Genomic DNA, 15,983 nt, shown 5'->3' with positions numbered 1-15,983 from the left:
AAACAGAATGTACTCATTATGTATTTATTTTGCTTAAAATTATAAAAAAGAACACAGTTAATTAGTTTACTGTATCTTTGAACATCATAATCAATGAAAATCGTGAAAATATGAACAAAATTCTGAATTCCGTAATCATTCTGCCTTTCGAGACATTCGGCCTTTTGAGACGTTCTGCCTTCTGGGCAAAAGACAAAATTCGGCCTTTTGAATTTCGGCCTTCCGAGATTCTGCCTTTTGAGTTTCGGCCTTTTGAGGCAATCCCGATTTTTGGAATATCGAAAATCTAGACCAACAAAATTATTAAAAATCTTTTTTTTTAAACAAAATTGTACCGGCTTCAAGTAATACATTAAGATATACATTTTTGATTTCTATTCGTTTTTTTTGCATTTTAAAAAAACTTCTTCAAAAACATATTTTTGAAAAGCTTAGAAAATTTCCTACAATTTTCTTTCTCGAGCTTTGAAAATCGGTCAATTTTAGTTTTTTGAGATATTCTTAAATTCAAAAAGATGATTTTTTTCTGGATGTCACCTAACTAGCCTGTAATTTTCAACTGACGGTATCTCTAAAACTATTGAAAATTTTTGAAACTTTAAAAAAAATATTTCAAAATTTGAAATTTAAGGTTTACAAACAGATATTTTTTCGAATATCATAGTTTACACTAGCACAGCCGGTTGTTGTTTATGGTTCAGGCCCTAGTGTCGGGTCTTGTAGTTATTCGATACGTGATCCAGGACAGCATCATCATCTCCCCCGCGACAGCAAAGAACTCCCGCTGGGTAAAAAGATCTCTTTTTCTGTTGCAGTTCCGCGAGCCGAGGCCGAAATTTTGGCAACGGTGGCATTGCGTTGCACTCGTTTGGTTCTTGAAGTATAACTGACAGTTTACCCAAAAACCGTCCAACGTCCTGGTATGTCGGAGGTTTTGGATCTTGACGGTGACGCGTTCGAAGTACAACAGGTACAGAGTGTGCGTACCCGTGATTGTTGTGCGAGAGCACTTTTATCCCCCGTGGCTGTATTTCAGCGATCGAGAGGTGTCCCTTCAGGTGCTGGGCGGTCTTGGTAACCCTGCAAGACTACCTTTAAAGCGGTCTTCTCAGCGGGTTTGAATGCGTAGATTTTGAAGTTGGTTGCAAATTAAAGTTCAGAAAATCAAATAGACTCTTTCAAACACAACACATCCCTTTAGTGAAACAAACTCTACCGTATTCCTAGCTACCCCCATGCAGAATAGAATATATTATTTTTCATTTTATCCTTTAATCCATGGATCTTCGCCAAACAGAAGATTTGCCTACTTGCTCGGAGATTATGCTTCGTCCTTTTAAACAACACATATTTCCTACTTTCAAGGTAAAGAACGCATGAACATCACTTTTTCCACCCCAATCTTGCTCTGAAACCTGCCACACCGTCCGTCGTCGCACAAGCCTCCATCGCTCTGATTAACCCGACGACGACGACGTCGTCGTTGTGTGCTACTTCACAGACACACATTGCCGCTGCCCAGTTCAGCTCGATTTTTTTTTTCTTTCTTCACGCCCCAGTCATATGAGCCACGGAGAGACATAAATTAATTTTTCTGCACACACCACTATTCAGCGCTGGGCTGGTGCTCTCAATGATCTCGAAGACAACACTCTTGAAGCCTCACCGCACGCAGAATAAAATTCTGCGTGCGGTTTTTGAGGTTGTTTTGATTATGGAGCGGGGCGAGACTTACCTAATCAGTGGCGACGAGGTGATGACGAAAATAGTCGCGCGTCACGTCACAAGCAAGTTGGCCTTCAGCGAAGGTTGGAGATTTGGTGGGTTTTGACGGAAATTCCGCACTTTCAGCTACGGCAGCCTGCCTCAGTGGAACGCATTTTGGACTGGATTTTGAACTCTTTTTGCGATTAGAAAACTTTTCACACTTTGAATTTGCTTCACCGAGCGCTTTCTCGTTCTGTTGCACTTTTCACACTTGGAACCTTTCCTTTCTACTCCAAGGCGAACATCACGACGGCGAGTTTTCCGTGTTTTCCTGCGAAATCTAAAGAAAAACAAAATATTTACAATCTTGCAGACGCAAATTTTCTGCTGTTTCGAAACACACAAGTAGGCTGCGCGGTCGAAACGTCACACAGACAGAAATACACACACACACCCAGCCAAACGTACGCACACACACACACACAGTAGGCCTTGCGTTTCTTGGCCGTTTTCTTCCCTTCCCAGCACAAAACCTCTTGCGCGTGGAAAAGGAGGAGAACCATAAAGAGAGATAGAGACACAGAGGAAAGAATTGGAAAAAAGACTTCTCCTCTGTGTCTCTCTCCCCATACGCAATGGCCACTGGCCAAAATGTGGCCGATTCCCCATACCTTGGCGTGTAATCCTCGGAGTCCCGTTCCGCAGCCCGCAAACCCCCACCGAAAGCCACGAAAACCCTTAAACTTCAATTTTCCTGCTCACTTTTTTTCTCTCGCCCAGATCGCGTCGCAATTTCGCAGTTTTTGGCTTCCGCCCCCGAACGAAACGAACCGAAAATCGACACTCGCGCGAGGCACCTCCGAAATGACGCGTGTCCACAACCCGTTTTTCCGAACGGGAACGACGGCGAAATCCGCGGATTCTGTGTGTTGCACGCACCGCACACGGGAATGTGGAGCGCGTTGCTTGGCTGCAAGTCTCTCTGGTCTGAATGATGGCTGAAAATTTTAAGGTTTTTGACGACGAGAACGCGACGAGACGACAGACTGCTGGCTGCTGCTGGTGTGCGTGTGAAGTGGAGAGAAGCCCACGGAGCAGCGGCCAGTGACGTTTCGCGCGCGAGAACGTTTGACAGTTGTGCTGCAGGGGAGCAAAATGCAAGGAAGCTGAAAAAGGTGGAAACGAATTTGTTGCAGGAAATGGGGTGCTTAAAAATAAATATTGTCGCTCTGGCACTAAATCGTAACGAGCGATTTCCACTCTCGCCGCACTTTTTCTCTCTGACAAAAAATTATGTCGGTGGTTTTTGGCTAATTTAATAAAAAACAAAATGAAATATGTACTATTTTTACTTGCATAAATGGCCAACATCATCATCCAAAACCTCCGACGGCAACACGCAAACACTGATACTTTTTAGTTAGACAGAAAGTTTGGTGCCAGAGCGACAAAATGTTTGTTCAGTTACGTTTAACCCGTTTAACCTCGCGTTCAACACAACATCTCGTTGCACTCAAAACACAAATTTAAATTTATAAATTTCATGTTTTTTACACGCAAAATCCAGATAACACAGATCTGTATAATATTTGACACAGATCGCTCAAAAGCGGGAATATACAGAATCTGTGTAAAAGCCTTGTACACAGATCTGTGTTCAGGCGTTGTCTGTCAAATTTGTGTAAATTTTCAACCAGCAATCTGTGTAGAATTTTACACAGATCTGGGTAAAAATTTAGAAAAAAAAATGTTTGTGATTTTAAATAAGATTTTTGATGTTTCAACCGTGGTTTCATCTTATTAAAACAAGATTTATATATTTTTATTAATGCAAATAAACCTACTTTCTAATAAACCCTGACATTAATATTGAAAACTGATATTGATTAAGTGAGGTTAGAGCTCGAATGTTATTCGTTTTTTATGACTTACCGTCATCTGTTGGCTCTAGAATATCTGATTGACTTCGAGGGCATTGATTTTAGTTCAACGGGATTCCAATTCCTGGAATAATATACATATTTTAACAATATTTAAAAGCATGACATTGTTTGAAAAAAAACTCACCAAGTTTTCTATGACTGCATGACTGCTGAAAAATCGCCAACACTTTTTTACCCAGATTTGAAAGAGAAGCTGATCGAATATCTGTGTAGTTTTTTACACAGATCTGGGCAATAAAGTTCCACAGATTTGACAGCTAGTACTGGTGAAGAATCTGTGTAATTTTGTTTACACAGATCTGTGTTATGTGGATTTTGCGTGTACAACAAAGCCAATTTCCTCCCGATGGTAACTTTGTGGTCATCGTTGCAATTTATCGGGAGTGAAACGGTAAAACTCAACAATAACCCTCTACTGCACAATTTTTTTTTTCGAAAATGTTTATTTTTCCCGTGTTCAGGAAGTCATTTTGAGCAACTTTTGTTCCACGAAAAACTTTACTTCTCTTGTTTTATGTTTTTCTTGTTTCATTTTTAGTATTTTAATTTACATTAATCTTGTTTAGTTAATGTTTGTTTTTGGTAGTATTTGGTCTACTCTACCACCTAATATAATTACATTTCGCCTATCTAATTTTTTCATGTTTTTACAGTCACTTTTTCAATTTTTTGCATGTTTTGCACATTTTCTACTATAGAATCGCACCATCACCATTTAAAAAAAAATGCGCATGTTTTTCACATTTTCTACTATGGAATCGCACCATCATCATTTTAAAAAAAATGCGTAGAGGTGGCTTAACGAAAGTTGCCATCAATACCTTTTCACTTGCGCTAACGATTTTAAAGCGCCTAAGATATAAAATTGCTACCTACCTACCGGCAACATGTTGCTTTGCCCATTAGTTAGTCACTCACTTGAAAAATAATCCCGAAACATGTAAATAATTAGCAAGCGCCATCAAAAAAACAAACGCGCTAAGTATTTTGACGATTTTGACTTTTCATTTTTGACTACCCATTCCAATCGAAGGCTGAAGAAAACCGAGCGAGAAGCGAAGGCAAATAAAGCACAAAGAGTGGCCACCAACACCACCAGCAGCGCCTGTGGAGTGAGCCAGTGATGCCAGGAAATATTCTCTATAAAAGCTACTTTTCGTGAAAAATAGCTTTAAATTTCATCGATTTTGGCAGCATACACTCAGCAGACCCAAGAGCGCTGGACGAGAAAAGAACTAAGCTGAAAATAGGAAAATGGGCGTAGCCCAATGCACTCGACTGATTAGAATGCATTTGGGAAATATGTTTTTGAAATGCTTGTAAAAGGAATAGCATAACTTTTAATAAAAGTGAAAATAAACAGAAATGTTCACAAAAAGTTGCTCTTCTCGTTGGTGTACTTGGTTTTAGTGAATTTCAAGGAACACTCCAGATTATCCAGCATCATTCAAACACGACCGCTTATTAGGCTTAAAATGGGTATATTTCCCCTGTGTACAGTTTTTTAGGCCGATAAAAACTTTTGCTGCATGGACAAGTTCTAGTTGAAGTTTTGTCAGCGCGCTTTTTTCGATTCATTTTTTGTGTTTTGTTTACCGTTAGACCACAAGACAAAGTACAGTTATGGCGCAAGAACTGCAGCAGCTTCCATTGACCTCGTGTCATTGATCGATTTTTTTCCCGGGAAAATTCAGGTGCAAATCGGTTTTCGCGATGCGCAAGGATCGTATGTTCAATCGCGAGTGCAAGTGGATCGCTTCCGAAGAACCGAGCCTCGTGGCCAAAGATTTCCCGGCGGAATCCCGAACCCGGACAAAGTACAAAAGTTTTTCCAAGGTCAGCACCCGGTTCAGCTTCGCGTTGCAAGAGGTAAAGCGAACGGTGGGTTTATATTTTGATAATATTGACGAAAAAATGTTGTATTTCGAAATTACAGAATTACAGAATAATATTGACGAAAAAATGTTCAATCTGATTTTTTCTAGCTGAAGCAGGACGTCCAAAAAGTCGTCCCTCGCCACCGATTAATTTCCGGGCAAGCCTTCTGGACCGAACTGCAGCTGTTAGACGAGCGTGACGCGCCAAGCTCGGACGCGCTGTGCGCAGCGATCGAGTTCGAAAAGGACGAAGATTTGGACAGTGGTTGCGGGGACGAGCTCGAAGATTTTGACGATTCTGTAACGGAGAAAAGTCGCAAGTTCGGTTGGCGAGAACACGTGGAGCTGTACCTGGAGCGGGCCGCTCAGATCACCGAGCACGACGACGCGACGACGAATGTTGGCGAAACCATGTCCGAAAGTTTCACCCAGAGGGCACCTGGCGACGCAAACGAGCCGGAAGTGACGACGTCGATGCTGGATTTCTCGTTGACTTCCACCTTGGAGTTGGATTCGGTGGCCGATGAAGTGCACAAGTTGATTGAGCAGATTTCGGACGAGATGTTCTCGCCGCCGGCGATGGAAGAGCCGGCAAAGGACATCGCTGCGGTTCCTGCGGCCGTTGCTGGAAGTGTACCCTCAGATGCGGGGTACTCGACGGCGTCAGGACAGGGCGAAGCAGGGGAAAAGGTGGGATTGTTGATTATCACTTGAGAATGCGAGTAACTTTTAACAATTTCTAAACATTTCATTCCAGCTCGACACTCAGCAGCCCAGCACACAGCTCCCAGCATCCTCTTCGGTGGCTTCCGGTAAGAAAGCCACCAGAAGAAGGACATCCAAAGCGGCACCCGCTGCTCCCTCCGCCGCCATAGCCACCGCTATCGTTGCAACACCCTTGCACGCCCGACCGATCCCGCGGATTCGTTCCGTGCTTAAGAAAAGGTCCGCGTACGCCACCGAACCACCCTCGACGGTCAAGAAAAGCGTGACCTTCTCAACTACGGTCGCCATGAGCCCGTACGAAGAACGCGACACGCGAAAGTTGGCCGACGACAGCAACATCTTGGAAAACACGCTTCCCCGGCAGCAATCAACGCCGAAGGTGAGCCACCAGCAGGCGAGGGGGGCAAAGAGGAAGTGTGTTTATGACTTCCACGATGACCTCGAGGAGGAGACGGAGACGGAGGAGCTTGCGAAGTCGGTTGAAGTCTCAACGCAGACGGAGAAAACCGAAAGCACTGCGGAGATGATCCGTACAATAGTGGAATACACGATGAACAGCTTCAAAGAGGCAGAGGAGACCAAGTCTGAGGAGGACAGCAGCACGGAGCGGGCCATACAAGAGATACTCGAGCACACGAAGGCGAGCTTCAAGGTGGACGAAACCCTCAAGAAGAAGAAACGCAAACGGAGGAAGCTCGACCTGCTGAACGACTCGATAATCCAGCTGCACAAGAAGGTCGACCGGCTGGAGAAGCGCGAACGACGGCGTCAGCGGCGCCCACGGCCAACCTGCCGTCTCGTCGTCAAGAAGGTGGTCCCCGCCAAAGCCAAACCCTGCACCGAGCGTTGCACCCAAACGGACGCACCCGTCACGGCCGAGGCCTCCGTGGCGACCACGTACGAACTTTCGAAACCACCGCCGAAGAAGCGCGCCCCTCGGAAAAAGACGGCCAAGACGAAGCAGCCGGACGATCCGGAAGGTGGCGCACCGAAACCGAAGCGGGCTCGCCGCAAAGATCAACAGACGATAGAGGAGTGTTTGAACGGTGAAGGTGGATCGACGGCGGCGGCGGCGGATGAGATTCGGGAACCGAAGAAGATCACTGCCCGCAAGGTCGTACCGGATGTCGTGCGGATGGACGATGGGCAGCTGGTGGCGCAGGACAGCGAGGACAACTTGAGCCGGGAGTTCGAGATCGAAGAAAGGTAGGGAACGTTGACTTTTAATTTTATTCGCAGATAATTTTTGTTCTAAAACTGCAAAATAAATCAACCTTGATAATTTTGGTTGCAATACAATACAATTTCTTTGATAGAATCCGAGATGGATGTGGATGGTCCCAAATGGGAAAAATTGTAATCAGATCGCAGCAAGTTCGCTCCTCGGTGTACGCACGAGAGCAAGCAGCAGTCAAGTGCTCAGTGCTCTATTGTTTTCGAAATTTTTCGCCGTAATTGATTGTGATTACCCGTAAGTTTGCTTCTCCAGCATGCCAAAGGCCGGCCGAGGCCGTGGCAATTCGAGTGCGACCTCGAAAACCCCGCGAAGTTCGTCTACCGGCCGTGTGCAAAAAGGTAAACAAACCAACGCCGCCATCGCGCAGGGGAGCGTGAGCGCAGAAGGAATGAATCGACAGTATCTACATCCCGGATATGTTCCGAGATCACCAGTGCGAACCCGTTCAGGCACTTCCGGTGCCAGAACCAGTAGCACATCAACATCCGCCAACACCCCATCAGGAACGAGTTCAAGATGCTGAGCGACGATGAAAGCAACAACAACAACATCGACGGTAGCACTACCGACGACGACGATGTTGGCCGATGATGTTGACGAGTTGCTGGAAGGCCTCGGATATTGTCTGAAAATCGGCATGTCGTCGGTGCAAGTGATTACACTCAACAAAAAGGATTTCGACCTGGTATTTGAGGAACTGAAGCGTAGCAACTTCAACTTCTACACATTCAACCCCGAGAAGCCCCCTGTTAAGGTCGTCTTGCAGGGTTACCAAGACCGTCGGTTTCTGACCTGAAGAAACACCTTTCGGACGCCGGAATAAAGCCGCTCTCGCGGAAGGCAACAGTCACAGGTACACACACCCTGTACCTGTTGTACTTCGACCGCGGCACCGTCAAGATCCAAGACCTGCGGCGGACTAAGATGTTGGACGGATTTAGGGTAAAATGGCGAGAACCCGACGGACGTAGCGCAATGCCACCGTTGCCAGAAATTTGGCCACGGCTCGTGGAACTGCAACCTCCGGTCCGCTGCGTTAAGTGCGGTGAGTCACACCTCTCGGAGGCGTGCGCACTGCCGCGAAAGGCGGACTTGGGGGAAAACGCAGATCAAACCAAGGCGCGCGTAAAGTGCGCGAACTGCGGCGGTAACCATACCGGTAATTATCGCGGATGCGTAGCGCGCTAGTCCTACCTCGAGGAGCAGGAACAGAGGAAGAAGAAAGCAGCAGCGTACCACCCTCCTCAGCGAAGTACGAGCGAAGCCGTTCCAGCGGACAACTCAGCGTTCCCGCCTGGATGGGGTCGATCGTTCGCTAGCGTGGTCGCTGCCTGAAGCGGCGATGCGGCCCAGCAAGGAGTCACCGGGGAAGATCTGTTTACCCTGCCGGAGTTCTTTGCTCTCGCAGGGGAGATGATGACGCGGTTTCGGAGCTGCCGTAACAAGGCGGAGCAATTTCTGGCCCTCGAGGAGCTTATGATTAAGCACTTCTACAATGGATAAAAATCTGTGATATAGATATAAGCTTTCTTTACTTCTATCCCCTATCCTCTGCAATTTCTGTAAGATTCAAAAAAAAAAAAAATCTTACTCTTGTTAGTGCTTAAGTTGAAGAAATAATTGTTCCAAAATGGATTATGATGCAACACACAGCTGAAAGGAACTCCAAAACTCTGTTATGCACTGTAAAGTAACTCATTGTATCTTGATTATTCACCAATAAAACCAAATCGAATTGAATTGTAATTCTACTCACTGGGAATACTGACCGGTAGGAATGTCCGTTGGGGTAGCGCATCGAATAGGGGCAGGGGGGGGGGGGGGGCAGAATGGGCCACCCTTGGTTTTGGGCCTTAGAATGGATTTAGACCAACTGTAAGGCCTTATAAAGGACGTCAAATAACATCACCGCTTGAATTCATTGTATTTTCGAATTATAAGCAAAAATGTAAATTTATTGACAAACCCCCGCAAATGTTGTTTATTTAGAGGTTTTTAAATAAGCTTTCTGAAAAGTAGGATTGTTTGAAAAAGTTTGTTCAATGTTACTATATGTTACTACCAAGGTAAACAAACAACAACGGAACCTTCAAATCATTTAGAGACTTGGTGGAGGAAGTGTTAAATTAAAATCCACGTTGGGGCAGAATGGACCACCCTTTTCCTGCCTTATAAAAACAATCAAAAGTTACGAAATTTAAACTAAATGGAATATTTTTTTTTACTTGTTTTGATGCTTATTTATAAAAATAGTGTCTTATTTAAACATATTAACACTATTTTCAAAAATGTTTGTTTTGATAACTTCATGGAAACTATGTTAGAAAGGTCCCTTAGGTCATTTCTTATATCCCTTCAATGTTGTATTAGACGAAATGGCTTGTTTTCTCAGGTGGCCCATTCTGCCCTGCAGGATCCATTCTGCCCCGCATCCTGGAAAAGTAGTCGAAAAACACTTTTTTTTTAAATTGCATCAAAAATAGTTTTTAACTAAAAATTTGCATCAGCCATGTATACAACATTGAAGGGAACATCCCGAAGCATAAGCCTACTACACTGAATTCATCAATTTTTATGTCTTTCTATGGTTTTTGGTGCATTTTACTTAGGCGGACCCAGGGTGACCACTCAAATCCCATTTTCAAATTCCCGACTTTTTCCCGACTTTTCCATAAACTCAAAAAATAGGCATTTTTTTTTATCTAAATAATGATTTTAAACAAAAAACTCTTTCTAAAAAAAGTTACTATCAACCATCAAAAAAAGTCTAAACATATTTTAAAAAAAATCTAAACTATTTACAATTTTCGTAAAAACAAACTCTACAACAAACTCTTAAAAATTCTTTAAAAATTAAGGGCAGAAACATAAACAAATAATAGTCTTCAAAAATAACCGAAAGCTTAAAAATGCTTATAATTTCAATGTTGATGTTTTGAACTGGCAAATGTACAGTTTTTGATATTTCATTTCAACTGGAAATGGCAAATAGTTAAAGATAGTTGAAAATAACATTTCATTCCTAATTTTATTTAAAATCAAAGAACGCTTAAAACATGATTACATGATACCATAGAATTTAGAAAAATATCTAGGAAAACACATAAAAAATTAAGTTCCCTTCTATATTTTGTATTGATTTTTTAATCAATGCTGATGTATCCAGTTGTCAGTTTTTAACTGTTTTTTTTTCAATTAGAAATTCAGTTTGATAAGATTCCATGTTTGACTACTTCCTTTATATCAATTGTTCGAAGAGACAAATTATTTAGACACATTTGCAATAACTTAAATCAAAATTTCTTTAATTTTCTTTTTCAATATTTTTTTCATGTTTACAAAACGTAAAAAAGTTTTGAAATTTTTTCATTCAAAGCGAACAACGATCTAATTTTATACGATATTTAAGTTTTCAGAAAACTTAAAATCTAGCTTAATCTATAGTAATTTCATTGCATTTTCTTTATTAGGAGGTGGACAAAAGCCCCACACTCACAAAAAAAGTTCAAGATAAACCTTTGGAGAAAAATAATTTAAATGACTTGATGAATATTTTCCACAAAAAAAAACATTGCCGAACTCTAGTTGGAAGCTTTTTTTCAAATATTCAATCAATATTAAAACAGAATCGTAACTTTACGATGGCCATAATCGTTATAATTGGGTTCTATTTTTCTATTAGTTTTTCATTCACGTTGTTGCTGTTTTTAGTTAAATTTGTTTGATAAATAGATTTGGTTGATAAACAATAATTAGTAAAAATATTATGAATTTTTTTTGTCAAATGCATTCAATATTTATTAGGATTTTTATTGTCTTAAATGGCCTTTTTATTCTTAAAAAGATTGAAATAGTGAAAGGTACCTTAAATGTAAAGTAAGTTACTGAAGGATATTGATTGAATTTAATTGGAAAATTGTACAAAATATGACAAATTTATTCGAGAGATAGAAAATAATTTTCAAACAATTTGGCTTGGAATTCCCGACTTTTCCCGACATTTTCACAAAAAATTATAAAATCCCGACTTTTTCCCGACTTTCCCTATTTCCCGACTTGAGTAGCCACCCTGCGTACCATTCTGCAACACCTTGATTTTTGTGTTTAGGATTAGTAAAGGCCCCAAAAAACTTGCCGGGAACGATGGTACACGGAAGTGATATTCATCAGTACAACACAAGACAAGCTGACGACCTCGACTGCTGCAATGCTAGAAGACATGCATCCAGAAATCTCTACTTTATAACAGATGCATCCTGTTTAAATCTCTGACGAAGCAAAGCTGACCAGCAACATAAACGAGTTCAAGAGGCTTAGCTATTTTGTTTTACCTACCGTCAGTGGGGGTGACATTGGGTCTGGGGGGTGAGATTGGGTCAAAGTGATTTTTTACCAATTTTACCATTTCTCAGATTCTTCTCAATGAAACTGAATTCTGTTAAAAGGGTTGTGTAGGGGACATCTTAAGATGACTTCGCTGAAAAAATCTCGTTCCTAGAGCAAATCCTGTTATTTTGACAGCTGTCTAAAGTTGAGGTACGTTTTTGGCCAAAAATGACCTCTTGAAAAATCATTTTTCTAAATTTTTTGTTGGGATTGCTCGAAAACTACCCAAATGTTTGAAAATCTCCACTTCAAACATTGTAGCATGTCAATACGATTCCTTCGAACAAGAAACACTGTTGGATGACTTGTTTTTACCATATCGTTGTATTTGAGCATCATTTAAGTTTCATTTGACCCAATGTCACCCCCTCTAAGGGGTGAGATTGGGTCAATTTTCAAACTATTGGCATTTAAGGTAGTGTTCATCAAAATCCACCATATTTTGGGAAAATGTTAGTAAATTATCTAAGAACAAATCTACGTTGAAAGATTTTCGATGTTATTTAAATTGTTTTTGTCATTAAGTAATTACGAGAGGTGTATCGTTTTTTGACCCATAGTCACCCCCACTGACGGTATCTCAAATCCCATTCCCATATGAAAAGTTAATTTTTTTTTGGTAAATACGACCCATCAGGCTCAAAATGGTTAAACGATATGGTCTGTTGATAAATTCCTTTTATTCCTTTCCTTCCAGTCTCCCTCTGCTGTCCCCTCCGCCGTCCCGCACGCTGGTAGATCCGCGGCTGATCAAGGGCGCCCACCGCAAACCGCCAAGTATAATCGACACAAATCAAGACTCCCCAGCACTCAGCTCGATGCCGCAGAGCCCAGCTTCGCAGTGCTCGTTCCCCAACAATCGGGCGGCCTCCGACGAGGAAAGCGAGTCTTTCACCAGAAACCTCATTCGGTTGCGCATCGGTCCCGTACCCGGTCACTCCAGTTCTTCGTCAATACACGCCGTCAAGCAGAAGCCCCGCCGCCTCCAGCCGTATCCGAAGAGCCCGAAGCTTCGACCTCCTCCGACAGTGCCCGTAGCTCGGCAGTACTCGTTTCAAACGCTTTACCTTGGTCCCGAACCGCCGTCGGCGCCGACCACCCTGTGGAAGGATCCGCTCATTTACCCGGTGGACGCGTGTAAGTACATTGAGCAGCGCTTGCAGCCGGTTCTTTGCGAGGCAAGACTGCCCACGCTGCAGGCAACGTACGGCAATCCGTGCTGGTTTGTCTCGTTGAAGGCGGCGCTTAAGCTACTGTTAGATTTTACCGGGGATGTTGGGGAGACACAGGGCACAGCGAACATGGCGGTGCCGTGTTATCCGCAGTTCTCGCAGGAGTTTTCGCCGATTGCCGGCCCCGAAGGTGCGAACCACTTTGTCGACGACGAGGATGACGGTGAGCGGGGACATGACAGCGGGTCGGACGTGCCGGATGATTAAAACGTCCATTTGCCACATATTATTCATTGCTGTGCAATTTTTATATATTTTCTAACATTTCATGAAATAAAATGAAACTCGGAAAGTTACTGCAAACGGGTTTAACTAGCAGAGCTTTTTCAATGCTCCGATTTAAAAATTCCAATCTCATAAACGATCTTTGGCGCCGCCAATGTCGTCCCAATTTGGCTTAGATATTGAATATTGAAACTCAATTATTTTCAGATACCAGAAACGTACCATTCAGCGAATTCTGAAAGTTGCAACTCTTAAGGCTAGTCTCCATAAAGTGTCAGCCATCTTAGCCTGTACAAAATAAATATTAACACTATTTATTAGGGTGTTTCAGCCAAACAAAAAAGTTCTAACATTACGGCAAACCGAGGTTCCCCTTGTAGAGGATACCCATAGGGACTCTCATGCCAAATATCAGCCCATTTGGTTGATAATTGGCCTGTCCCCAGCGGTTTTAAGTTTACATGGAAATTACTATGGGATTTTTGTGCTTTTCGTTCAATCGTTCCTACAGGTCTGGGGACAACATGGATTCACTCGGAATAAAAACAGGCTGTAATAGTCTGAACACCACTGCATTCCCAACATACCCATTCACACTTAATTTCCATTTTTATTACCATGCCCGGACCTCGCACAACAAGACCAGGTTTTGTCTTTCAAAACACAAACCCTGCCTGGCTGTAGAGCCCACACACAGTTAGAACCACTTGGCGCAAGCATAATTGCTGATGCTTGCGTATAGCCTTTTTCGAACCATATTTCGGTTCATCGACAATTGGCCGGGACGCTGACTCCTGCTGAGCCAGCGCAAGGGTTCAACCCAGTACAAGCCAACTCCAGAAGTCTATACTGTAGCACGTAAGTGTCACCACTCAAATTACATGTGATGCAACAAATTTGACTAGTATAAATACCCGAGTTCAAATAAACAAAAATCAGTCTTTTAGGCTGGAACATCAAGGCGACTTGTCTACTTTATTTCGAGCTCCGAGCTGGTTACTGCTCCTTGCAGTCTACCACACCTTGGATAGCTCTTAATGCAAAGAAAGTCCCTGCAGGTTTCCCCGCGGTTCTTACGCCTCGCACTGTCGAACGTTTGAGATATTACATGGCGACCGTGACAGCGGCTTCGCGTCAAAGTTTTGACAGCACGCCGTAGTGACCCGAAATGCCACCACACTGGAAAATCTTTCGTGCCGCGTTAGTGCACCGAACAGTGACCGTGAAAAACAGTGAAAAAACAGTGCGACAGTGAAAAAAATAACATTTTAAGTTAACGATGGGTACTGAACAAAGTACACCAAAGCCGCCCTTATTGCATGAGGAGACAATACGCATCATAAACGCGAATGTGCTGCAAACAGCACACTTGGAAAAAAGTGCGAGCGCGACAACGGTGTTAGCAACGGTGTAGATCAATAATTCAAAATTCCTTAATGGTTCAATTTTCGGTTTAAATTTCTTCAGTAAAATTGGTGAATTCGTTGTATTTATTAATTTCACACAACTTGTGTTAGGGGATATTATTGTGTTTCCGCAGAATAATCCTCGTTGGATTTCCTCAGAAAACACAACAGAATCCTCATCGACACTAAGTTGTGGAATTCTTCTAATTATTTCGCACCTGGGCGGTACTACTATTGAGTTATTTAAATTATCCTCAATTGGTACCTCAACGGTGTTCTCTTGAAAATTAAATGTCAATAACCAATTTTCATAGTTAATTGAACATTTGTATTTAATAAAGAGACAATACGCATGTAATATCTCAAACGTTCGACAGTGAAAAAAATAACATTTTAAGTTAACGATGGGTACTGAACAAAGTACACCAAAGCCGCCCTTATTGCATGAGGAGACAATACGCATCATAAACGCGAATGTGCTGCAAACAGCACACTTGGAAAAAAGTGCGAGCGCGACAACGGTGTTAGCATATGCAGCTGTAGCAGTAATTTTTATTATGCTCGCATATGTGCTATATCGTGCCATAATTAAGTTCGAACGGATGAGAACAGAGGACAGACTACGAAGAGTAGTATCGCTCTCAAGCATCGTAACGCAAAAGTGAAGTGGTGATTAAGAAAGAACAATAAGTTTCGATCAAAAAAAAAAAAAAACTGCAAAAACAATGAAAAGTGTTATAGAAAGTGCGCGCAGAAAATGACGAAAAACAATCGAACAAACGATTTACGGAAACTTCAATCAACGCTAAAATCAAAGAAACCAATACAGTTGGACAACAACCAACTAAAAAGTTGTTTAATAGCGGAAAAAACTAGCAAAAAATGCTGCCAACGGTGAAATAATAATAAATAGTGAAGTACAAAAAATAGTGATGGTGAAGCCAACGCCTATAAAAAAAAAAAAATTGTGGATTTCCTGAAAAGTAGCAGAATTCTCCCAACCATTACCGGGCATGTACTCATGTCAACAACGAGAGGACTGATGACCCACCATCAGGCCATCCAGGACCAAACCGGTGGAATCATCTTGGCGATCATCTACTAAGACGCGATCGCAACGAGCAACGAGTTGGAATCGAATGAGGTCACCAACAACAGCAACAACAGCAACAACAACAACCACTAGCGGCAGCAGGTCACTCTTCCCTGCTCGCCAGTCTGATCAATCATCGTCGGCAGCAGCC

The 15,983-nt window shown here is 42.6% G+C and overlaps 2 protein-coding genes across 4 annotated transcripts in view; one reads left to right on the top strand and one right to left on the bottom strand.

Moving 5' to 3' along the window:
* The window catches only part of LOC120418680 (F-box/WD repeat-containing protein 7), a 48,888-nt gene extending 46,120 nt beyond the window's left edge, over nt 1-2,768 (bottom strand). The window contains exons 1-2 of one of the 2 annotated variants that reach the window (XM_052710289.1): nt 2,379-2,768; nt 1,736-2,047 (exon numbers count right to left, since the gene is read on the bottom strand). The gene's annotated coding sequence lies outside the window, so the exon portion shown is untranslated. The remainder of the gene's footprint in view (nt 1-1,735; nt 2,048-2,378) is intronic. The other variant, XM_039581136.2, reaches the window with a different exon arrangement.
* A 2,483-nt stretch (nt 2,769-5,251) lies between these two features.
* On the top strand, nt 5,252-13,635 carry LOC120418681 (neurofilament heavy polypeptide-like). 2 transcript variants are annotated; one of them, XM_039581138.2, is made up of 4 exons: nt 5,252-5,519; nt 5,636-6,217; nt 6,285-7,459; nt 12,574-13,635. In XM_039581138.2, the coding sequence occupies exons 1-4, from the start codon at nt 5,364-5,366 to the stop codon at nt 13,313-13,315; spliced, it is 2,655 nt and encodes an 884-aa protein (XP_039437072.1). In that variant the 5' UTR covers nt 5,252-5,363; the 3' UTR covers nt 13,316-13,635. The 2 variants fall into 2 exon arrangements, with proteins under 2 accessions (XP_039437072.1, XP_052566537.1); XM_052710577.1 differs by having other exon boundaries at nt 5,252-5,531.
* Nucleotides 13,636-15,983: the final 2,348 nt, after the last annotated feature.

This window comes from Culex pipiens, chromosome 3, assembly GCF_016801865.2.
Source record: "Culex pipiens pallens isolate TS chromosome 3, TS_CPP_V2, whole genome shotgun sequence".
NCBI lineage: Eukaryota > Metazoa > Arthropoda > Insecta > Diptera > Culicidae > Culex > Culex pipiens.
Note: the sequence above shows the minus strand (reverse complement) of the source record. Positions and strands in the feature narration are given on the sequence as shown.